This window comes from Suricata suricatta, chromosome 8 (genome assembly GCF_006229205.1).
Source record: "Suricata suricatta isolate VVHF042 chromosome 8, meerkat_22Aug2017_6uvM2_HiC, whole genome shotgun sequence".
NCBI lineage: Eukaryota > Metazoa > Chordata > Mammalia > Carnivora > Herpestidae > Suricata > Suricata suricatta.
This window is the reverse complement of record NC_043707.1, coordinates 23921438-23947450: the sequence shown is the minus strand read 5'-3', so window position 1 is coordinate 23947450 and position 26013 is coordinate 23921438. Positions and strand designations below refer to the sequence as shown.

The window sequence follows — 26013 nt, the reverse complement described above, 5'->3', positions numbered from 1 at the left end:
AAACTGCAGAGAGAAAGCCCCAGAAGCCTGCAGGCGAGGTGGGTCAGCTATGAATATTTGGCTGAAGGCTGACTACCCACACGTAAGTAGAGATTAAACCAGACTTAGCAGGAAGCAGCTGCTTGGAGGTTGAGAAAAGAAATACTAGAATCGAAGCAGTCCCCGACGTCTGAAAAAAAACCTCATGAATACCCCAGGCATCCAGCTGAGACACTAGAAGGACCACATCGCAAGAATAAAGAACACTGTCTAAAGGCCTTCTTTAGAGCCATGTGATCAAAACCTAAAATCAAACCCTGATAAAACTCACAAGGAAGACAGAGTTTGAAGGCTGAGTCCTGCCAAGAAACATGTTGGGATTTTCACCGCCTTACCCTAATGAAGCATAAAACCAAACCTACACGACTTGAAAGCAGTCAGCTAGCAATCAAACTACTTCCTGGAGCAAAAATCAGCACTCTTTAGAGGAAGATAACTGAACACATTACAATGTTCTGTGTACCAACATTACCAGGCATGCAAAGGAACTAGAAAGTGTTACCATAATCTAAAAAAACAAGACAAAAGAAACCAATCATAAGATGGCCTAGAACCCAGATGTTGGATCTAAGGACATAAAGACTTTAAAGAGTTACTATAACTATAGGAAACTATGTCCAAATAGTTAAAGAAAAATATTGTTTCAATGAGTAAGCAGATGTATATTTCAGCAGAAAAAAAATGGAAACTCTAAAAAAGAACCTAATTAGAATTCTAGAACTGAAAAAATGAGGTGCATGCCTCTGTGTGTGTGTGTGTGTGTGTGTGTGTGTGTGTGTGGTGTGTGTGTGTGTTAGAAAGAAGGAAGAAAGCAAATGCTTCAATATTAACAATTAGATGAAGGTATACAGTTATTCACTATACTTCCCAAACCTCTATAGATTTGACAATTTTTTTAAGATTAAAGAAAATTTTTTAAAGTTTATTTATATATTTAGAGAGAGAGAGAGAGGGCACAAGCAAAGGAGGGACAGAGATAGAGGGAGAGAGAGAGAGAGATAATCTCAAGCAGGCTTTGCACTGCCAGCATGGTACCCAGTGTGGGGCTCAAACTCACCAACTGTGATACCATGACCTGAGCTGACGCCAAGAGCTAGACACTTAACCAACTGGGCCACTCAGGCTCCCCAAAGATTAAAGAAATATTAAAAATATATACTAATATATTTGTAGGCCAAGAAGAAAAAAAGTTATAAGCTGTGGGATAACCTAATCAATTGCATGATTAGGAAGCATCCCTCCAATGAAATGAAACTGAACTGATATGTGAATGACACTCTAGACAAGGCATAAGGAGATCAACTTCTGGTGACTGCAGCTGTCTAGGAGGTGGGACCTGGCCCGAGACAAAAGCAATGTGATCAGAATGCAAGGAATCGTTTTGAGATACGTTGAGAGAAGTCAAGATCTGCATGACTTCGCCAATTACGTGCAGGGGGTGAGCAAAAAGAGGAATCAAGGACGGCTCCCAAAGTACTTTTGTAGCTGATTGGGCTTAATGTGACATAGTTTCCTGAGAAAAATTCCAGAGGAGAGGCAGCTTTGGAGAAAAAAGAAAATCCATTCAGCTTTGGATCTTTGGAGCTTAAGGAATGTATGAGGTATCTACACGATGATAGGGAGCAGATCTAACATTCAGGAGAGAGGCAGGGATTGAAGATATGTATGTCAAGGCAATCTGCGCATAGGTGTCCATGGAGACGACAAAAGACAATCCCAGGGAACTACAGTGGACAGAAGATGAGGCACACACAAGGAACACTGGAAAAGACAAAGAGGTAGAAGAGATGAAGGCACAGGACCAGCCAGGGACATGGATGCCAAAACAGTGACACACATCAAAACCAAGGGTGTAAGCAGCACTGCCAGATGGTGCAGAAAGTTCAGGACAAACAGAGTCCACTGGGTTTTGCGAGTAAGGGGTCATTGAGGAAAGTGGGCTGTGCTGAGGCAAGGACTCTGGAATCATCTAAATCAAGTCAACCAACTACTGAAGTGGGGCTTTGTGATGGAAGGGTGGTGGACCAATACATCTACTCCTAAACTCAAATTTAAATACCCCCAAAAATGTATGTATGAGCAAATCCCCAGATGCATATACATGGCAGGGGGTGAGGAGAATTGTCACTATTGGCAACACCAAAGAAACTGGAGAAACACAATTACCACCCACCCCAGGAACTACAGTGGTACTTACGGCAGGAGGACATGGACACACCGCCATTGTTTGCCCCTGCAAACAGGGCCCCACAGGCTACCTGCCTAACAACTCAAGCAGTCACTCCCTATTTCATAACAACTGCTTTCCATGGTGACCTACTCCCAAACCCAATCTAAACCCAGCCCAGCAACACCCTTTTACTAAGCTCATTTAGGGAACCCTACTCTCTAGGAACAATGAGAGCTATAGGTTGCTATGTCCCATCCTGGATTATTTGTGGGGAAGATGAGAAGCAGAGTGTACCTGGGATCACTGAATACTGGATACTAGTTTGGGAATAGGAAAAACAACAAGAAAAGGGAAAAACAAAAGAGTTACACAATTCCGTCGCACAGGAAGCAAACCCAAGAGTAGAGACAATCAAGATACCACTTCCAGGGGCACCTGGGTGTCTCTGTTGGTTGAGTGTCCAACTTCAGCTCAGGTCATGATCTCGTGGTTCATGAGTTCAAGCCCCACATCAGGCTTACTGCTGTCAGTGCAGAGCCTGCTTCGGATTTTCTGTCCCTCTCTCTCTGCCTTTCCCCAGCTTGTGCTCTCTCTCAAAAATAAATAAAACATAAAAAAAAAAAAAAAAAGATGTCACCTCCACCCAGAAGCCATGGACTAGATGAATGTCTTCTAAAAACTGGACTGTCCAGCTGGGGCTGACAAGGGGGAAATTATTTCAGGTCCAAGATAAAGTAAAGCTAGAACAAAAAAAACCTAACAATTCTTTATGAACCCTGTTTGCTCACAGATTCTGAGGCCACAGAGAACTTTATTGAGTCACAAAGCAGAACAGAAAAAAGCAAAAGGGACCATACAAAAACATCTTCTAATGCAAAGTAAAGGTAGCATGAGCTGGAAGACATGTGGAAAAGGCTTGTGTACATGTGTACCTGCACACATGATGACAAGAAACAGAAAGATTTTCACAAACCATGTCCAAGTCATCCTCAATACTACAAAGAGTTGGGAGGGAATAAACAAACATGGCCCCAGGAAAGCAAGAAGACAGAGCCATGAGGAAAGCACACCCTAAGACTAATGTAGCAACACAAAGGGGGGATGGTCAGATTATACCCCAATAGCTGCAAGCTAGCAACAACCCAAATACTCACCAAGAATAGAACAGACAAAAATATGGTATATTTATAGGTGATGTGATACTATGGAAGTGAATCAACTTCAGCTACCTTCAAAAACATGGCTGAGTCTCACAGACATGTTGAGGAAAAGAGGCTGGGAACAAAAGAACAGATACAGCATGGCCCCAGTGAGATGAAAGGAAATGTGAACACCATGAAATGCTGACAGGAGGCCTGGATGGTGGTTGTCTTTGAGGACGAGGCATTGGAAAGGGCCTCAGGATGCTTCAGGGGCTGGCAATACTACAGTCCTTAGCCTGGGTGGTTGTTGCATGAATGTTTGTGTTCGATAACTGAATTGTGCATTAATACTTCCCTGTATTCTATTTTAACCTGTTTTTTTTTTTTTAAAGGAAGGAGGCAGGCACTTTGGTGGCCCAGTCGGTTGAGCATCTGATTCTTGATTTTGACTCAGGTCATGGTCCCAGGGACTTGGGATCAAGCCCCATTGTTGGGCTCCACACTGGATGTGAAGCCTGCTTGAGATTCTCTCTCCCTCTCCCTCTGCTCTCTCCTCTACTCACACACTATCTCTCTCTAAAATAAAAATAAAAATAAAATGAAAAAGGAGGACTACTGAAATAAAATCAAGCTTCAAGGCAACTGAAAATCTACTCTAAAGGCAGTAATAAACAAATTTTCTTAATGGCCATAGATAAGTAAACCAATGATGTAGAAGACAAACTTGAGAAGGAATGCAGACAACATAAAATGATGTGAGTAGAGATGTATAATGTGGAAAACAAAGAATAAAGATGTAGCATTAGAATGAATGCTCAGACATTTCACAGTGGCCATGAGACATCATGAGAAGGACAGACCCCAACATCAGACACAACAGAAAAGGGATGGCTAGATTACATCCTAATATCCCCAAATGGGAAACCCAAATATCCATCCTGAATGAAATGGATACAGAATTTAAAGTATATTTACATACAATGGATATTCATGCCATGTATGAATGAAAATGTATTAACTTCAGACAGATGTAATTTAACAATTAAGACAGCATCACAAGATTAGTCAGTAAATAGCATTAAGAAAATGGTTTTGCAAAATTATAATTTGTATGCCTAATAAAATTCCACATGATACACTCTTAAAGCGCAAGATATCACTAATTGGGGCACCTGGGTGGCTCAGTCGGTTAAGTGTCAGACTCTTGATCTTGTCTCAGGTCGTGATTTTGCAGTTCACGAAATCAAGCCCCAAGATACTGCTAATAAATTTTGTAGACCCATAAATTTACCGGTAGACTGCAAATTCCTTGGGAACAGGTAACAAATATTATACTTATTTCATTTCCTCCTCTACCCAGAAAGCATTTGGGTAAACATTTCTATAACAAATGAATAAATGAGAATGAACAAATGAATACATATGAGTGAATGGATGTCTCCACCAATTCATCATTGCTGAGTTTGTTTGTTAGGTGGTTTCCAACTCCAGTCTGGCTAACTTGATTCAGGTTTGCATGATTTCCTCCAGAGCTTTGTTTAAAGAGAAGAAATAGAAACTTCCCAGCATAAATGTCAGCTGGTGAGTGGCTCTTTTCACATCTCTTCTGGGAAACCACTTATGGAATGCATGAGTTTGTCCCTTCCACTGAAGGAAAGGGACATTCCACCCCTGGTGACAAACAGCAGCCAGGTGGCGGAAACTGGTGTCTCAGTAGTTCATAAGCAGGAGGTTGTAGCCATTGAGGGGTAAGGAAGTGGGCGTGGTGAGGGAAGATGGTGCCCAACTAATGGATCACAGAGGTTGTTTGATGCCCATCGGTGTCCAACGCATCAACTCACTGTGCAACGCCATGTTTCCTCAGAGGATAAATGAGTGGCCCTGAGCAACAGGAAACAGGACTTCAGGGCTCAGAGAAGAGCAAAGAGGCAAAGCCTTGGAAACTTGCCTTCCCCGAGAACCAACCTGTGCTTAATTTTCAGACCCTGCCTGTTTGCTCTGAACTCCATGCACATCTGCACAGCCCTGCCCAGAGCCCCAAGACGCTCGTAATAAAGTATGAGGAGTCATAACTCAGGGTTCACCTTGGCCAAAAGTAAATAAGTAGAAGGAATCTTCCATCAGAAAATAAATGGCCCTTCTCCAAGCTGAGAGCTGGATTACCCTCCTGAAGGACAACACAGAGTCTCTGGCAGCTGGCCTCAGGCCTCAGGGTATAAAATCTGGCTGGACTTCATCAGGGACCCCGCAGGGCCCCCTGGCTAAGCCTGCCCACCTCGGCTGAGGGCTGTTAGAATTTCTCTCTCTGCTCTTCCCATCTGCTGAGAAGACTCCTTTCAGCCCTGCTCAGCTGCCTGGGGCTGGCTGAAACTCACTACTGAGCCCGGCCACGTGCCCAGGTACATGGAGGGCCGTTCCACTGGGCACCCCAGTGGGGGGACAAAATCTAGCCCACAGTCCTCTTGAAAAGCTGTGCACCCTGGCAGTGGCCCAGATTTAACAGAGAAAAAGGCCGATGCTCAAAGGAGAAATCATCTCTTGATTCATAGCAACATTGGGAGGGAAGGAGAAGGCAGGAGAAAGCCAGGACCTGGGAGGCCACAGGTGATTTCCAAACTTCCTTTGGTGAGTGATCTCGGCCTCTTTAAGAGTTACCCTTAAACACAGGTACTCTCTGCCCAGGGCTCATGGCCTCTACTCACGGAGGTTTCCAGCCCCGTGCAGATGACTAAGCCAGGGACCTAGTCAACTAAACACAAACACAACCCCATATCAATGCACCACTTCCCTAATCTCTCCCGGAGTAGACTCTGCCGGGTGTGGGGAGGCCTGGGCCCCGCTCAACACACTAGCTGACCTTTGGCCTTCTTTCTGGTCACCTGGCTTTGGAGGCAGTCAGGCCTCTACTGCCTGCTTCTCCATCCTGCATCTGAATATCCTCTGGCCAACTGAAGCCGAGGAGATCCAAGGGTCCTGCTCTCCTCTCCTGCCACCAGTGTCTGACCAGGCGAGGGTGAGCCTGGTTCTGCCACATCACTCCTGCTTCCTGTAACATGCCCCCCTCTCCCCTGGGGACCCACCCCACCAGCCTCTGCTGCCTTACCGTTTGCTCACATAAATAAGCCAGTTTTTTAGATAAGCAAGCAATCAAAATGGACAAGAGCAGGCAAAGCTATCAGATGACCCTGTCCCTCCACTTTCCTGAGCTCCTGCTCACTCCGCAGCAAGCTTGGCTTCACTGGCCCAGAGCTGGAATCCCCTGCCTTCGTCTTGTGAGGAACATCTCATTTCCCCACCTTTGTTTTGTGAAGAATGGCCATGAGGCCGCCATCTTGTGCAGAGACAGCACACTGGTCAGACCATTTCACTTCAAAGCAAATAGGCAGCCATCTGGGGTAACTGTGGCTTCTCTTTAGAAAACAAATTTCAATTCCATCCTTTAAAACAGTGTTTACAATTAACACAGCATTCCAAAACACGGTGGGAAATGGATTCGGGCTCGGCCTCCACAGATGTAGCACCTAGGCAGACATCTGGCCGATTCCACCTCATTCTCGACTCTAGAAGAAATAAAGCCTTTCTTTCTCTTTTTAATTTTGCTGTTTAATCAGGGAGTTAGTGTACCAATGAGGATATGGCAGGGCACGGTCCCAGGGTGAATTTAGTCATGCTGGCCCTATCCCTATCCCTGTCCCCAACACCCAGGACTACACCGTGTGACAAAGGAACAGAGAGGCAATTAAAATAATTGCTGTCCGTTCCCACCTAGCCACGGCTTCCAGAGGATTCTGAACTGGGCAGGATTCAAAGCACCATGGCCTCAAGTCAAGAGACAGCCATTAGCAGGGCTTAAAGCCTCCCCTCCAGCTGGGCCCTGCATAAATGACGGTATGGAAACATGACAGCGCCATTGGTGATAAAGCTGGAAAACGTACTTTGGAAGCTGAAGGCTGTCCCCCATACCCCTGTCCCAAAGAAACCATTGCAAGTTCAGTCCCGCACAAAGAAGTCATTTATGCAAAATTTATCTCCGAACACTTTCCCATCGCACCACAGTTAGACTTGGCCCCAACTGGTGGCCAGAGCCTGGCGCTTTCGCCTTGGACGCATGATGGCCTCCGATACCTCCCGTGGGTGGCTAACCTCCCAGACAGGGTGGGCTACTTACCGTCCAGCTCCTCCACGGAGATGTTAGCAAGCTGCTCACTGTCACTGCCCGCAGAGAGAGATCGGTTGAGGTAATTCCCCTTGTACAACAGGCCAGCGGTCACATGGTGGAAAGGCATCTTTTCCCTGTTCACAGAGAAGTGACAGCAGGGAGAGAAAGAGATTACCAATCGTTCCTTCTTTCCTTCTGGAAAGGGCCACCCTGGTTTTCAGATGGCCGGCGGTCGCTTTTAAAATAATAATCACATTTCTAGAGGGAAAGTCAGAAGATTCCAGGGTCCCCCTGGCCTGAACAATCCCCAAATGACCTCAAGTTTTATGGCTTTCTTTGCTTTACATCTTACTTCATTCTACCGATTTAATCGTGGATGTGAACCATGTGGGCCTTGCAGGCTGTGGGATGCCACGTCATTGTCACGTCCTCATCCTCCCCGTGCAAAAAGGGAAGGCTCCCTGCTCCTTTCCTTGGCCTGATAAGCTCTTTCTCGGTGCTCCTTAAGGAACACACACCCCAGAAATGCTGGCCTCCCCAGGGACTGGGCGTCTTAGCTGTGACCGCGTGGACATCCAAGGGTTTGGCTTTTCCCAGGTAAAGCAGGTGGGCCACTCACACGGCACCTGAATCGGGTAGGAAATGGCAGGCCCTACGGAAACATGTGCAGCCTTCTGCACGTCGGAGCAGTGACCCCCGTGCCTGGCTGGGATGCAGGCACCTGCTGCCCAGAGCAACAGACGGGCACAGCCCTCTGAGATGCGCTCATGCCACCCGTCCCGCCAGAAAAGTGTGTGGCACTCAGGTGTCCTAGGACCAAGCTGTTCCCAGAATCTTACCGGGAATTACGGCATTACCAGCCAAAGCTCCTCTGCCCAGACACCAGCCCTGGGGTCTGAGAGTTTGCACCAGGGTGATACAGGCTAAGGGGAGAGGGAGGAAAGAGGCAGCATAAGGAGACTGAATGGGCAAGTGCAGCAGAGAAAGACAAGGCAGTGAGAAAGGTGGGCTGGTCCACACCACAGAGAACAGCACTCTCTGTTACTGCAAGGGAGCCACGGAGCATGTCGGGAAGAATGTTCTGCTTCCCTGTCTGGAAAGGGGGCTAAGAGGACTGATTCCCCTTTGCGTGTAATTAGGGAATCGGTAGGAAGTACGGGGAGTCAATTAGAGGCTGTGAATAAAAAAAACACATCTTAAGAGAGCTCCGGGAAAGTGAACTGGGAATCCCTAGAAGGGGTAATCTCCCCATCACCAGAGGCATGCAAGCAGAAGTGAGGGCCTCTCTGCCAGGGTTCTGTGGGAGAGAAACGACCCCTGAGCTCTCTCCTCACATACCCCTCACTCTCCACAGAAGCAACTTGTAGAGTCTTATTTCTTACCACAGTTTGCACCTGTAGAATAAGTGGGAGAGCCCCATGGCCCCTCCCAGCACTGCTGAGACACAAGCTGTAAATTACAGGGGACAGCCGGTCTCTGAGGATGACCGTTCAGGACACCCAGCCTTGCTGTGCATCAAACCACTCATGACAGCAACTGTTCCGATCCTGGGACTCTGGAGCTGGCAGGCACCAGGGGGCGGGGTCCCTATCTTCCCCTTCCCGGCCCAGACACCCCTGAGTGACAGGTCCTGCAGGACCCCCGCTTCCCCAGTCCAGAGCACACACCAGCACGTCCCTGCTTGGGCTGAGAGCCGCTGACGTACAAACTAACCAAAGAGACTCCTACAAGTCATGAGGCTTGACCCGGAACACAAAGCCGGACAGTAGAGGAAGCAGATCCAGAACACAAGTCTCCTTAGTGCTATTTCCACTAGGAAGCGTTCAGCTAAGCACCAGACATTTCCACAGGATGTCAAACTCTCATTTCAAACTCAAGATGTCTAAAAACGAATTAATTATCTTCCTGAAAAATAGGCCACACTTTCTGATTTCTCTATTTCTATCGAAGGTACTTTTCACTCATCATAACAACTGGGGCATCTCTCACAAATGTTCCGGGCCCCCCAGAAGTAAAACAGACACATGGCTGAGGCAAGAGCCAGCCATCAGGCTCCAAACCACACTTACCCCAACCCCGGGCTCACAAAAACCTACATCCACGAGCCAATCACAGACGGCAGGATGCTAGTTACAAAGCATGACCACATTGGCCGATTATAAGGAGAAGGAACGTTCTCAGCTAATTAGAAGTCAGGCTTACCCCTCCCAGGTTACTTTATCCTTACACATAAAATAAAGAATCTTTCAGGGAGCCTGGGTGGCTCAGTCGGTTAAGCATCCAACTTTGGCTCAGGTCATGATCTTGCAGTTTGTGGGTTTGAGCCGCACATCAGGCTCTGTGCTGACAGCCTTGAGTCTGCTTCGGAGTCTGTGTCTCCCTCTGTCTCTCTGCCTCTTCCCCCACTCAGCACACACGCAGAAAGGATCCTTTTCCCCTTTCACCACTCATCAGTCTAGGTAACCCGCATTAAAAAAATTTTTTAATGTTTTATTTATTTTTGAGAGAGAGAGAGACAGAGCATGAGCAGGGGTGGGGCAGAGAGAGAGGGAGACACATAATCGGAAGCAGGCTCGAGGCTCTGAGCTCTGCGAACCCGATGAGGGGCTCGTACCCACAAACCCGTGAGATCATGCCCAGAGAGGAAGTTGGACGCTGAACCAACTGAGCCACCCAGGCGCCCCTAGGTTACCCGCATTTTATAAACATCTGCCCATTAGGAACCTTTCACCAGGCTCTGGGTGCACCACACAAATGTTTACAGCCTTAATGTCAAGGTTATACTCGGTCAGACGTAATCCAAGCCCCTCCCCAGTTCAGCCACAGAATACATGTCGAGTACTTGGCAGAGAAAACTGGCCACAAAAGAATCACATTTGATATACCAACACGATGTGCTTCTGGAAAAAGCAGCTTACAAAATTAGGCACACATTCAGTGCATTCAGTCTGCACCCAAAACGCTCCACATATAGTGGGAAACGAAACATGGGCGTGAACTCTGCGTGTGGATAAATGGAGTCATGTTCAAGCAAGGAAAGAATATAATCCCAAGGAAGCTAAAAACAGTCACTGGGATTAAGAACTAAATTTCACTCTACGCCACCTGGGGAAACCCAAGCTTCAAGATGGTCTCTTTGGCTAACGGAGGGAAACACACCCAAGTTCATCAGCAAAGACAAACACGATCCGGAACTGAAATTTAAAGATGGATTCTTCTCTACAAAAAGAAAACAAAACATATATGTTTCGATGGCAATTTTATTCATTGAGGGATATTATTTGACTGTTTGTCATGTGAACATTTTTTTTTTTTTTGTATTTTCTATAAGGCAGTGCGGTTTCATAGTAAGGAATCAAACCCGGTGGTCAAATCCGGTGTTCGTGCTGAAATTCTAGCTCTTGCCCTTATTAGCCATGTAGGTAAATTGCTAACCTCTGTTAGCAACACTGCTACTATGCAACCATGGGGTTTTTATATACACCGAACAGTATTTTTGTAAATATGGAAAAAGATAAAGTACAGAAAGCACTGGATTTAATACTAGACGTACTCTCAACACCAGTGATTATCTGCTAAAGATTATATGAAGCAGAATGCAGGGCAAAGAGGCCATGGATTCATTTGACTGAAAACAAAACAGACTGGGTTATTAAGAGGAGGTCAGGAAGAACCTGGCCCCGAGAGCTCCCGAGAGAAGCGGAATGGCATTGTACACCCGGGTGCTGAGGGAACCTGGTGTGCAAGCAGCAGGGCACCAGGGGGTCCCAATGCCGCGTGCCGTCAGCAAGCAGCCAGGTGTATCGGGAGCAAGGAGCTATTTGAATGGAAAGCACCAGAACTGAAGATGAGTCTGCTTCCTGGGCACCAGGGAGGGTGGCTGCATGGTCACCTCAAGGACAACGTATCAGGAGGCTAAAAAGGGGGTGGGTATAAGGGGAAGAGTGAAACAGGTGAAAGGAAGCAAGAGCACACTTATCTTGATGAGCCCTGACTAATGCATAGAATTGTCAAATCACTATGCTGTACACCTGAAAATAATATAATACTATGTGTTAACTATACTAGAAATAAAATTACAAAGGAGGATAGGAAGGAAGGAAGGAAGGAAGGAAGGAAGGAAGGAAGGAAGGAAGGAAGGAAGGAAGGAAGAGGGAAGGAAGGAACGAGGAAGGAATGAGGGGAGGGTGGAAGGAAAAGAGGGAGGAAGGATGGAAGGAAGGAGGGAAGGGAAGGATAGAGACAGAGAAAGAGAGGGAGGAAGGAGGGAGGGAGGAAGGAAGTGAGGAAGGCAGAGAGGGAGGAAGGAAGGAGATTTTTGTTTTTAGGGTCAGGGAACTAGCACATTGACTTGAGACGATGCCCTTTGAGGATGGTTAATTTTATGTGTCGACTTGACTGAACATTATTCTGGGTGTGTCTGGAAGAGTATTTCTGAATGAGATTAACGTTTCAATCAGTAGACTCAGGGGGAAAACGTTGCCCTCCCCAAGGTAGGTGGGCCACATCCAATCCGCTGGAGGCAGGAATGGAACAAAAAAGCAGAGGAAGGGAGATTGCATTCTCCCTGCCTAACTGCTCAGCTGGGACACCGTCTTCTCTCGCCTTCAGGCTCCGACTCCGACTGGCACTTATACCACTGGCTCTCCTGGGTTTCCAACTTGCCAACTGCATTTCACGGAGCCTCTCAGCCTTCATTACCGTGTGAGCCAATTCCTTACAATAAATGTCTCTATGTGAATCCCAATTGGTCATGTTTCTCTGGAAAACCCAGACTAATACACCTTCCGTGTTTTTGTCTACGGTACCAAAGACTTGGGCACACTGCAGTGGGCTGATATTATTATTCTGGACAAACACTGTACTGAAATGTAATTCTTTAGGGACTCTAAAGCAGGGCTCCTCAAAAGTGGGGTCTGTGGACCAGCCAATAGAACACCACTTATTGCTGGTCTGCACTGAGATAAAGACAAGAATTGAAAGAAAGCATGGAAATTTTTACAGCAACTTCTAGAATTGTCCCAACATCTAAGCAGGTGACCAGTTGGTTCATGTTTGGACTAATCCTTCCCCACATATAGTTTGAGAAGCACTGCTCTAAAGTACCTTATTTAGGTCGTATAGGTTTTGGTAATGGGCCTCAGAGAGAGGGGGGGTGGAAATTTGGAGAAATGCATTTTACTTGGTCTCTGAAACATTTTCCAAAGGATTTAAGAATTTTTAAAGCCTTGGGGCACTTGGGTGGCTCAATCGGTTAAGCATCCACCTTTGGCTCAGGTCCTGATCTCATGGTTCATGGGTTCGAGCCCCACGTCAGGCTCAGTGCTGACAGGTAGCTCAGAGCCTGGAGCCTGCTTCAGATTCTGTGTCTCCCTCTCTCTCTGACCCTCCCCTGCTAGCACTGTCTCTCTCTGTTTCTCAAAAATAAATAAAAAACATTAAAAAACGAATTTTTAAAGTCTTTGATGGACTTTGGAAAAGAGGTATAAGACCTCCGTTGACGTTACTCCCCACAGGTGCCTGGGGTGAGTGTGGAATCGATGCAGACTTCACAAGGGAACACAATTGACTTATAAGTGCTTAATCAGATGCCTGACATACAAGGGCATTAAAGAGGCAATGTCAGCCTTGCATTCTAAAAGTTAGAGAGCCTAGCCGATCCTTTGCCAGACTCCCCTAAAAATACCATAAAGCACACAACAATAATGATACACCCAAGTCAGGATCAGAAGGACAATCAGGGGCATGCCCACATTTGACTTCGGAGACTAAAATAACAGGGTCAGAGAGTAAATGGATAAGAAGAGGTTTTTCTCTACCCAAACTCTCTCCTATTTCAGGGACTCAGGAACAGCCAACCATGACACCAGACTATCGCCCAGCAGACTATGTGGGAATTGCTTTTTGAAAGCCACGTGGGTCAGATTCCCATTGTCCTCAGCACCACTGGGAAGCAGTGTCTCCAGCCAGGCAAGGATCCCACCTCCCCATAGACAACGTGGCTGGACATGGGAAGCTTTGGGGCACGTGGAGAGGAGAAATTCGCGGCAGGCACACATGTCCGTGAGAAGGACCCTAGGAGCAAAGACGTACGTGGATTATGGTTTTTCGTGTCTTACTTTTGATTTAGGAAGAACTGCAGAAGATCTCAAACACCCCAGAAATGTATGTCTTCTCCTCTCAGTCCAAGAGTTAAGTTACAGGGAGACAAGAAGAGCCCATCTTACTCCAGCAAAGATGCACTACCCGAATGCCAGCTAGACACTGGGCATTTGACTAAGCACTTATAAAACAATTGTGTTCTCTTGTAAAGATCTGCAGGGGCATGCCAATTGGCAAACAGGGTTTGGATCGGGCTCAAATCAGACAGGAATGAGTAAGCAGAAAACACCAACGTGAGGGTCTGCATAAAAAAGTTCTGCATCATTAAAGGAGGAAGCACTTTTCAGAAGATGTAGAGCAAAGAACACAGTGTCAACAATGATATGATCCAAGAGAGAAGACAATTTTACGGTTTCTGGTTATGTCCTTACGAACAAGTAAGGAAGCAGGGTGCCTATGAAATGAGAATGCAAATTGATAAGAAAATATCACAGTAGGTGAGGCGATATCAGGTCAAAAAGAAAAACCAATATGTCGGGAGGCAAGCTGGTCTGGAAAAGGGGCAGGCCTTACAAAGCAAAGAACCCAAAATAGTAGCAGAATGAAAATCTCCAAGAATGGCAATACAGAGTATTTCAAACAAATAGAAAATTCAGCAAATAACACAATGCATTCATGGACCCACCACTCAGACTGAATAGAGGCTGATATTTTACCCTATTTGATAGAGATTTTTTTAACAGAAATAATAGATTACATTGATGCCCTGCTCACCTCTTCCATTCCTCCACCTCCTTGCCTCCACTGTGAAACTCATCTTTTCCACCCATGTTTTAAATTCCCTACATTTGTGAGGAACTGTATAGAACATATTATAGTATTGCTGTATATATCTTTAAATTTACATAAATAATATCATACCACACATATGCTTTTACACCTCACACATTTCACTCTCCATTAAATTTTAGGGATTTGTCCAAATCCATACACATACACCTAATTTATTTTTAACTGCTCCATAGTTTTCCACTGTATAAATATATTGCGATTTGTTTATTCATTATCCAACTGACATAAAAGTATCCTAGAGTGAATATCCTCGTGTCTCTTTGCATACATTTGCCGGCATCTCTTCCACCCAGACACCTGTATAAGGTGTCATACAGTTTCGCCAAATTGCTCTCCAAAGTGGTTGAGTTAGCTTTCTATTGCTACGTAACAAATTGCCCCTTAAGTGAGTGACTTAGAACAACAAATATTTATCATCGCACAGGTTCTGTGGTTCAGGAATCAAAAGTTGCCTAGCTGGGTGATTCCGGCTCCAGGGATCTCATGAGTTTGCAGCCAAGATATTGACCAGGGTGACCACCCTCAGAAGGCGTGACTACATCTAGAGGATCCACTTCCAAGATGGCTGACTCATAGGGCTCTTCACAAAAGGTCTCACTTCCTTGAAGGAAGTTCAAGTGTTCTTATGACATGGCAGCTGGCTTCCCCCAGAGAAGTGATCCAAGAGACTGGAGGGAGATTTTATGACAGTCTCGGAAACCACATGCCATTTCCTATATTCAATTCATTAGATGCAAGTGGCTAAGTAGAGCCCACACTCGTGGAGGGAGGAATCAGGCTCCACCCTCTGAAAGATGGGTGTGGTTAGTCTAAGAGAGTGTTTATTTGCCCCATAGCCTTGCCAACATTTGGTAGTATCAGACTGTTACATTTTTCTTAACTGAATTTCCTTGACTGCTAGTTTAGGCAACTTCTTCTCTGACTTTTGGCCATTCTGGTTCTTCTTCTGTAAATTAGCATTTCATATTTATCTATTGGGTTGTTGATCACTTTTGGATTGCCTGTTCTCCTGTGTTACTGTTGTCCAATATTTCAGGTGAACCTTACTTTCAAGCCCTCCCATTATCAGTCATTGTTTTTGTTCCATTTACAACCAAAGCTTTTCTAGATTCTTCCACAAGTTCACCAATTACTCTGCTCATTGTTGCTTCTTGTGGGGCACTCTTTCTTCTGGGTTCAATTCCTTTTTTTTTTTTTTTTTGGAGAGATAGAGAGAGAGAGCGCGTGCACACACAAGAAAGAACATGCACAAGCAAGGGAAGGACAGAAGAGAATAGAGAGAATCTTAGGCGGGCTCCACACCCCAGTGTGGCGCCCAACATGGGGTTTGATCTCATGATTCTGGGATCATGAGTTGAACTGAACTAAATCTTAACTGTTAAAATATTGTCTCTTCCACATTTCTTAAATTATTTTTTAATTTTTTTTAAGTTTATTCATTTATTGTGAGGGATGGGAGGCAGAGAGAGAAAGGGAAAGAGAGAATCCCAAGTAGGCTTCATGCACTCAGTGCAGAGTCTGATGGAGGTCTCAACCCCACAAATCGTGAGATCGTGATCTGAGCTGAAACCAAGAGTCAGACGTTTAACCCAGTGAGCCACCCAGGTGCCCCAAATTCTTCTTTTTAGTTTTCATATTTTTATCTGTGTATCTCATAAGCAATTTCCTCAAAATTAAATCTCCCAATTCTTTTTTCAATTGTAACGTAATTCATGGCTTAACCTGTCCACTGGCTTTTTCATTGAAATGACCATGCATTCCATTCCTGGCCATTTAATTTGGTTCTTTCATAAATCCTCCTCTCATCAGACAGAGTCTGATTCTTTGATTGCAAATTTTATGCCTTTACCTTTCATTTTTCTGCTTTTTCACATTTTCTTTCAGAATGTCATTCTATTATTTCAATTCCTTAAAGCAGTAATCCTCCTCTTTGTGTTTCTCAGACATTGCCTCGCAGGGAGCTGTCTCCTAGTGTGGACTGCCACTTTCTGTTGGGGGGACTCCCATGGCATCGTCAGCAGATGCACCTCTTGCCTTTGGAGCCCAATGAGCTCAGAAAACCATGCCTGTGACACAGGTGCCTCAGGCGTCTCCGGAGCTGAGGACCAGTTCACAAACTAATTCTTGACTTGGAAGGCCTGCACCAGTGAGTAGTGACAGTTGGGACCACACTTCCCTCAACTCCAGGTATGGAGTTCTGACTTATCACTGGAGCCATTATAGCCTTTGTCTGGGCAGAAATAAACATCTCTGCCACTATGTCGAGCAGTTGGCAGACTGAGTCTAGTCTCCACTTAAAGGAGGGACAGTCACATCATGGTCTCAGTTCCTGTTCCTGCCTGTTGTGGGTCCAAGACCCCACTTTTTATCCCAGCACGGGCCTAAAACTCAAACTTGCAGAGCCTTTTTTGGGTTTTCTTTCTCTGCAGCAACATCTATTCCTATGCTCCTCTCTGGGCTCTGAGTTTCCATCTCTTTCTTTCACATTAAATTCTTTTACCAGCCAAAGTATAATCAGGAAAACAGAGCCACGTCAGATAGTTCAACAAAAGGATATAAAATTACAGGCTGGGGTGCCTGGGTGGCTCAGTCGTTAAACATCCGACTCTTGATCTGGGCTCAGGTCATGATGTCATGGTCCGGTTCATGAGATCGAGCCCCACATTGAGCTCTGCGCTGACAGCAGAGAGCCTGCCTGGGATTCTCTCTCTGTCCATCCTCTCTCTCTCTTTCTCTCTCAAAATAAATAAGTAAACTTAAAAAAATAGAAACAATAATAAAAGTCAATACTTTAATAGTTAAAAATGACATTTTGTCCAGCTTTCTTGAGATATACCTGACACGTAACCCTGTGTACGTTTCAGGGGTACAATGTGTCAATTTGATGCACTTATATATTGCAAAACAATTATCACCCTAGTGTTACCTAATACCTCCATTGTGTCACATAATTACCATTTCTTTCTTGTGGTGAGAACAGTTAAGATCTACTCTCTTAGCAGCTTTCAAGTACACAATGCAATAGGATTCACTGTAATCACCACATTGTCCATTCAATCCTTTGAACGTATTTGTTAAAATTGAATTTGTTAATATGTGCTCTCCAATACTTCCTAGATTGAAGTTATTGAATTAAAATTACAAGTTTATCTTCAAAAAAACAAAAATAATTCGAGGTATATAGCAAAGTAACAGTCAAATAAAATGTTAGGTATTTGTTTTTGTTATCCTAAAGAGAAAAAAATAAACATGAAATAAGTCTTAAATGCTAACTTCTTAGAAAACCAACAACCAAATAAATTTAAAAAACAGCAATAATGAAAGAAATGAATTAAGAAACAGATAAAAGAGCTGGCTATTGAAACAGAAGCAATCAACTAGACGAACCTCTGACAAGTTATTAAAACAAATAGAGAAAGCACAAATCAAAAACATTCTGAAATATGAGAAGCCTATGTGCAATTAACTCTAGACTAATAAATTTAAAATGCTGCTTAATTCAAAGAATGAGTTTTCTCTGAAAACACAGAAATTAGACTTTTTATGGAAAGTAATGTGATTTAATATCATTCATGTTTATTGAAGTACTTGCCATAACGTTTTGTTATATGCAGTGATTTAAAGATCTGCTTTTAGGTTGGGTGTATTTCCATACTAGATTTTAACATCTGCCGTCACCAAAAATACACCTCAGAAAGAGACACAGATCCAAACTGAAGACAAATGTCATTGGCAGTATTTACTAAATCACAACATTCACTCTGCACTCCCACACCCTAGAGGCGTACCAAGATTTCTGCTGATATTTGGCTGGTAACTTTGCTTCTTCCCTAATGTCAATGGATGATTTCGCAAACTGAAGGCAATCGCATTTTTACATTTTTAACAAATGGGTCTAAGAAACACTTGATCTCTTCATTTGGAAGATTTCCTAAGTGGTTGACAAAGTTCTGTTTCCAGATTTTTTAGCTTCGCAGATTGGAGTTTATAGATAGCATGCTCACATCTTTTTTTTTTTTTTTGCAACAGAATCACATCATGGTTGAAACATTTCCAGAAACATGATTTTCAAAATGCTCTTTCCATAGCATGAGTTTTCTCTAGAAGAAGTCATTTCCTCCAACCTTTCCCGAAGTGTCATCTTTAAGCATGTGTGGCCGACAACATCCGCCATCTTGGAAAGGATCAGCAAATGTGAATCGTTCTCCTGTTGATGGCGGAAAGCTTGTAACTCTCTGTGTTTGACAACATTTTGAAGAACTTTGCCCTGAACTAAGCCCCACATTTGACTGTGATACAAAAGCCATCTGTCATCATTTTCCATCCCACTTCAAAGATATAGGCCAGGTTTCATTATTCATGAGACTGAATACAGATCAACATTTTAAATAGTCTTTTCCACATTTTCCAATGGCTTCAGCCAACTTTTGTCTGATCTGATTGTTTTGTCGGTGTTTTAATTCATAAAGTGCTGATGAAGGTCTCTTTTGGGGACCACAGGAAATGCCATCACAGCCATGGTCCCGAGGTCCACTTGGGCTTGATCCCAAAGCTGGAGCTTCTTGGCACACATCTTGCCCCTTTCTTGAGTGTTTGTCTAATTAAAACTAATTAGTATAATCTGTAAATCCCCCTAACCAGGCATTTGTGTCACAAGTCACTGGAAAGAAGGGCATGAGGAAGTCACTGGAAGTAAAGTCAGTACTCCCATGAATAGGGGTTCACCTGTCCTGAACACATCACCCCCATCTCATCAGACCAGCCGGCAGATGAGCAACTGAGGGTCCATGTCTCTCCACAGTGGACATTAATGAAGTGTAATTTCTTTCTTCTCGTTCCCCCCTACATCCAAAGGGACCCCAAACACACCCTGCTCTGAAAATCATTGCAGGGGCGCCTGGGTGGCTCAGTCGGTTAAGCGTCCGGCTTCGGCTCAGGTCATGATCTCATGGTTCATGGGTTCCAGCCCTGTGTTGGGCTCTGTGCTAACAGCTCAAAGCCTGGAGCCTGCTTCAGATTCTGTGTCTCCCTCTCTCTGACCCTCCCCTGCTCCCACTGTCTCTCCCTGTCTCTCAAAAATAAATAAAAAACATTTAAAAATTAAAAAAAAAAAAAGAAAATCACTGCAGAGGTACTGCCATTCAAATGTGGAAAAAGCAACATGCCCATCACCTCTATTAAGTAACACGATCCTAGAAATTCTATTTAATGCAGTAAGACATGAACAAGACGAAGAGACTATTTAAAAGTCTGAGAAGACCAAGAAGTCAAACGATAGAGTGAATTATACGTAAATATCAAATCCCTCTCTTATAGTCAACGGACATTCAAAGTTGAAGTGTAACTATAGAAATCACCAAGAAAGAGGCTAAGGGCCTTGCCAGTATAAAAATATAAACTTCTGAGTGTTATAAACAGTAGAAGTAAAAGTAAGAGACAAACAAGGGAGCACAAAAAGGACATGGACACATAATTCACAAAACTAGAAAGACAAACAACTAATAAAATACATGGAAATAATAGTGGATCTCATACGTCACCAAAGAAATGACACTTTTCATGCTGTTTTTTCAGTGTGGGACAGTTTTGTTTGGGTATTTGTTTTCATTTTTAGCATATTGGTGAGAATATAAATGGGCCGGGTACTTTGTAGCCACTGAAACAATAGCTCAGAGAAAACAATTTGCCAGTTACATATGAAGAGTCCTAACACTGTGTTCTTAGCCTTTGACCCAACAACTCTATTGTCTGAAATCTATGCTGAGATGTGGTCAAAAATGTGTGCACCAAAAAAATTTGTATTGCATTGTATTTCAAATGGAAGCACAGGGCACCTGGGTGGCTCAGTCAGTTAAGTGTCTGACTCTTGATTTTGGCTCAGGTCATGATCTCACAGTCCAGGGAATCAAGCCCCACCTCCGGCTCAGTGTGGAACCTACTTGGTATTCACGCTCCCTCTCTCTGCCTCTCCCCTCCTCACACTGTCTCTCTCAAAATAAATAAATAAACTTTTTTAATTTTGAATGGAAACATAAAGAAAGGAAAGGAATAGAAAAAATGAAAAAATCTAAAAATATAGAAATCAGTAAGCAATGCACATTTGTATCAGAGTAAACTGTATATCAATGATGTCTGCTCAAATTTTAATGACATTGGAAATCTTTATAATATACTGTTAACTCCAGAAACATTTCAAACAGAAAAACAGAACATCCTTCTCACTCCTAAAATCCCACTAAAACCATGGAACAGAAGAACAAAATGGGATACATTCATATAAGCATAGAATATGGAAGAAGATGGACCACCATCTCTGGTTCAAAACAATTGGCAGAATTGTTTTGCTCATCTTGATGGACAAGGTTGAGCAGAGCAAGTCCCGGCTGAAAACATGACAAGGGCAAGGCTGAAGTAGAGAGATGCACTGTGGGACAGCACGAACCCCCCCCCCACCCCAGGTGACAGGTACTAAGAGCCAGAATGGACACAGCATGGAACTGGGGGTGACTGGTTAAAGCCCTTGGAACAGCTGAGTGGGTCTCCCACCCCAAGGTAAAGGTCCTCTTAATGGAGTCAACTTCCTGAGGGCTGGGTGGGTGCCCCAGGATAAGGCCCTGTTCCTCTGGCATTTGCTTGGGGGTGACCTGCTCACCCTTTCCCGGTCAGAAATGGAAGCCATGCCCCACCCCTGCAAAGGTCTACAGCCATTCCTCACATTCAAGGGCAAACGCTGGTGTGGATGACACAGGAACCCTGAAGGGACTCCATTTTAAAAAGGCTCCAGGTCTGCCATTTCCCCTGAGGCCCCGTATACACATGTTCTGTATGTCACCTTGCCCCTGAGTAAACCAAAGAAGCTCTGCCCCCACCCCAAGGGGGAAGCAAACAAGTTAATCATTCTCTGAGTCTCATCCTAGGCCCCCACACACCTGATTCCATCTAAGAAGAACCAGATCCTGAGCTCCGGGACATTAGCTTCAAACAAACCTCAGTCACCACTGGTGTCAATACCCCTGCCTTCGGTGGTTATAGAATAACACCTGTTACTGACCTGACACTGGCCATTGATGGGGCCCTCTCCAGGACTCCTGAAGGGACACATATCCTAGACCCCTTTCCAATATAAACCCCCAGCCCCAAGAGAAGGGGATACATCCTTCTCTTCTTCCGAGTCTCCTAAACACTCCATCTGCTAATATTCATATCATTTACTCCATTCAATAGACTCTGCTCCTACTTCCTCCTACTTTGATTTACATCCTGGGTGAAGCCAAACAGCCTCTAGTATGGTCTTGCGGGGGCCCCCTTGGGTGTCATCACTGACAGGAAGCCTGACTTATAGTGGTGCTTTGTTTTGTTTTTTAATGTTTATTTACTTTTGAGAGAAAGAAACAGGGGACGAGAGGTGGGAGGGGCAGAGAGAGAGGGAGACATAGAATCTGAGGCAGGATCCAAGCTCTGAGCTGTCAGCACAGAGCCTGACATGGGGCTCGAACTCGTGAACCAGGAGATCATGACCTGAGCCAAAGTCGGGACATTCAACTGACTGAGCCACCCAGGCGCCCCATGTACTGGCTCTTTCATTCAGAAATGTCAGAAATGCCAATGCCAAACCAGGACGGCTGGACCTTGAAGACAATCAGCATCTCTAAGAGCAGAAGAGCAAAGCTGATCCCCAGAAATAAAAAGGATGAATCTGGAAAGAGAAGGCACCTTGGAAGAATTTTAATGGAACACTTCAGGGACACCTGAGAGGCTGCTTCAAAAATGAGCAGTGAGATCAAGAACTCAGGAAAGTGAAAATTGTGATTGGGGAAAAAAAATCATTAGAACCAGAGGGGAATGTTATGGACACCACCCAGAATATAGAAAATTTTTTAAAAATTCATTAGTAAACAGTAAGGATTAATGCAGAAAGGCCACAATCGCGTGATAAGCATTTCAGGATGGCAGAACAGAGAACTTGAAGGAAAGGAAATAAGAGAAGAAAAATATCTAATGATATGAAGCTCTGGGCTGAAAAGGCTTATCAGGTAGCTCAAGACTCATAAACAGCCCCAAACCTCATCAAGTTACAGGACACAAAGATAGAGAAAGAACTCTGAAGCTTCTAGAGCAAAAGGACAGACAACTTCCTGCTGGATGAAGACACACCGGCAGTAGACACGTATCAGCATCCTCGGATACCAGGTAACAACGGAGCAGACCATTTAAGTCTCATCGGAAAATTTAGTTTATACCAGTCAAAATTCAATCAAGACAGGCACTTAGAAAGATTCATAGACACTTCCTAACAGAATCACTCAATCAACGATGTCAGCAAAACATACAAGGAATCCAAGAAATTCGAGAATGGGACCCAGCCCGTGGATGAAATCTAACAAGAAACTGTGTTCCCAGAAGCCCACTGTGGGAGCAAATCAGAGACCAGAGCAGGGACAAGAGGAACCTGCAGGAGCCAAATGTGTGCTGAGGTTCAGTCACCTCTGCAGCCACGTGGCCATATCAAATGTCAAACACAAGTAGAGAGGGCTGTCCTCTCCCGTCCTCCAAGGTGATGGCTTTTTTATCTTGCTTCTACAAATGGCACAAGATTAATGACATAATATTTGTTTCTGCACAGAATATTTATAATATTAGTCATAATATTATAAACACTCATTATGTTCATTCTGAATCTGAAATCGATAGGCAATCATGGAAATTTTCATCCCAGATAGAGAAGAAGTTACATGTTGGACACCATGAGGTTCTAGTGATAAAACTGGTTGAAAACAAGGAGAAAGGAATGTGGGGTGTGAAGTTCCTCATCTCTCCAGTGGAAGGTCCAAAGGTACTGTTTAAAGTTAATCAGGAAATAAAGATTTAAATGTATGAGTTAAAGCAAGGAAGCTACTCAATTCAAAGATTTAAAAGTAAAAATGTGGCTGGCAGAAAGAGTAAGGTAAATAAGGTTGTGGGGCAGTGGGGCTCCCCTTTTTTTCATTACAGAGGATGGAGAGGTTCTACTGAATTTTTTTTTAATATCTATTTACTTTTTGAGAGAAAGAGATGGAACATGAGCAGGAGAGGCGTAGACAGAGAGGGAGACACAGAATCTGAAGCAAACTCCAGGCTTGAGCTGTCAGCACAGAGCCAGACACAGGGCTTAAACCCAGCAGTGGTGAGATCATAACCTGAGCCAAAGTCGGAAGCTCAACCAACTGAGCCACGCAGGGGCCCCATGGAGAGCAGGGAACCAAAAATGCAAGAGCATCTGGACCGATTTCACCCACGGAGGGCGCCAACAATGACAAATGGCTAAAAGTAGTTGCCTCTGTCATAAAGGATGTGACTGATGGGGACTCTTACTTTTTATTTGTACCCTATTATTATTATTTTTTTATCTGATTCCTGTATTCCTTTTATGAAGTCAGCCCATAAAATTATATGGTGAGCATAATCACAACTATATAAACATAATTACCTGGTCACATCTATATTCATACGCATATTCACATGCATTCATATGGATGCTTAGGTATGTGTGTTCATAGGCATATTCGTAGAACAAATTATTGGAAGGAAATAGAGCAAACTGTAAATACTAGTTATTGCTAAGTGGTGGATGTAATTGTATACTTATTTGTCTGAACTTTCCACACTCAGTATCATGGACCTATTTCTTTTTTATAGCTGGGAAGAAACGAACAGGATTTTAGAAACCGAAGAGCCGGCCTGGAGTTTCCTCCCTGTGGAGGTAGGACCACAGGGAGCCTGAAGGCAGAATGAAGGCTGCTTCGAGGCCAGGGCTCAAGTGACCCGCAGTCATCACACTCGAGCACACAGTGTGTCTGCAGCCACGGGCCTCGGAAGACAGAGCCTGGGCGGGAGAGCACTACTCAGGGCCAGCGCCACCCAGCAGTGTGGACCAGACAGACATCCATCTCTTCTACCACATTTGACTTAGAGTGGAACTGCGTCTCCAAGATTTTCCAAGGATCGAGGGCCCGCCTGCAATCAGACGAACACACCTGCTGGCAGGAATTTTAGGTCAGCGTCCCAGGAGCACTGAAGGACACCTGCCGAAAAAGATGCTTTTGGCAGATGGTTTTGAGTTGTTCTTTCTGAAAGCAATTAGACAAAAAGTTCAGCTGCTTTTTAAGACTCCTCCTGCAGGCTATTATCACCTTTTTTAATTAATAAGTTGAATAGGAAAGGATTTAATTTTAATAAATTTTTATGGAGCCTCATATAAGGTTTTCTTGCTGCCTCTTCCAGACATTTCTGGCTGTTCAAGCATCCAGACAAAGGTGGGGGGGTCTTGCTGGCTGAGTCGGGAACCCTCTCCCAAAGACAGTGGGAAGTGAGAGGCCGCGGGGTCTGTGGGAAACAGCCTCACACAGCGCCCAACCTTGACTGTGCAGGCTCTCCAGAATTCTTTACTACCTGTCTTAGTCTGCTCAGGCTGCCATTACAGACCATCCCAGGCTGGGTGGCTTCAACAACAGAAATTTATTTTCCCACAGTTATAGAAACCAGAAGTCCAAACTTGAGAAGCTTAACAGAAGACCATGGGGGAAGGGAAAGGGAAAAAGTAGTTTCAAACAGAGAGGGAGGGAGGCAAACCATAAGAGACCCTTAAATACAGAGAACAAACTGAGGGTGGAAGAGGGGTAGGGGAGAGGGGGAAATGGGTGATGGGCATGGAGGAGGGCACTTGTCGGAATGAGCACTGGGTGTTGTATGAAAGCGATGAATCACAGGATCTACCCCCCAAAACCAAGAGCACACTGTGTATGCTGTATGTTAGCCAACTTGACCATAAGTTATATTTAAAAAAGAAAGAAAGAAACTAGAAGTCCAAGGAGAGAGGTTCAGCATGCCTGGTCTCGAGTGGGCGCTCTCTTCCTGATTGGTACACGGCTGCTTTCTTACCATGTCCTCACATGGTGGGAAGAGAGAGAGCAAGGAAACTCTCTTCCATCTCTTCTCATAAGGGCATGAATTGTGTGATGAAGCCTCCACACCCTGATCTCAATTGAACCTGATTATCTTCCAAAGGCCCCACCTCCAGAGAGCAACACCTTGAGGGTTAGGGCTTCAACACTCAAATTCTCAAAGGGATATGGTCCAGTCTATAGCACGAGCCGGATTGCGAGCAAGTATGGCTGAAGATGGGCAAAATCAAGCCAGGCGTCTAAAAGTCTGTTGCTGGGGCTCAGTCAGTTGAGCGTCCAGCTTCAGCTCAGGTCATGATCTCGCAGTTCGTGGGTTCAAGCCCCACATTGGGCTCTGTGCTAACCTCTCAGAGGCTGGAGCCTGCTTCAGATTCTGTGTCTCCCTGTCTCTTTGCCCTTCCTCTGCTCATGCTCTGTCTCTCTCTCAGGGATCAATAAACATTAAAAAAAAATTTTAATGAAAAGTAAAAGCCTAAATGTCCATCACCTGATGAGTGGATCAAGAAGATGTGGTATATATTCACGATGGAATACTACATGGCAATGAGAGGGAATGACATATGGCCCTTTGTAGGAAAGTGGATGGACCTTGAGGGTGTCATGCTGAGC

At 44.5% G+C, this 26013-nt stretch overlaps 1 protein-coding gene across 5 annotated transcripts in view; it reads right to left on the bottom strand.

Moving 5' to 3' along the window:
• CALN1 (calneuron 1) overlaps positions 1 to 26013 on the bottom strand; it is a 508077-nt gene that overhangs the window by 359789 nt on the left and 122275 nt on the right. For all 5 annotated transcript variants that reach the window (XM_029948318.1, XM_029948322.1, XM_029948321.1 and 2 more), the window contains one exon: positions 7520 to 7644. In XM_029948318.1, the coding sequence (XP_029804178.1) occupies positions 7520 to 7644 (125 nt within the window). The remainder of the gene's footprint in view (positions 1 to 7519; positions 7645 to 26013) is intronic.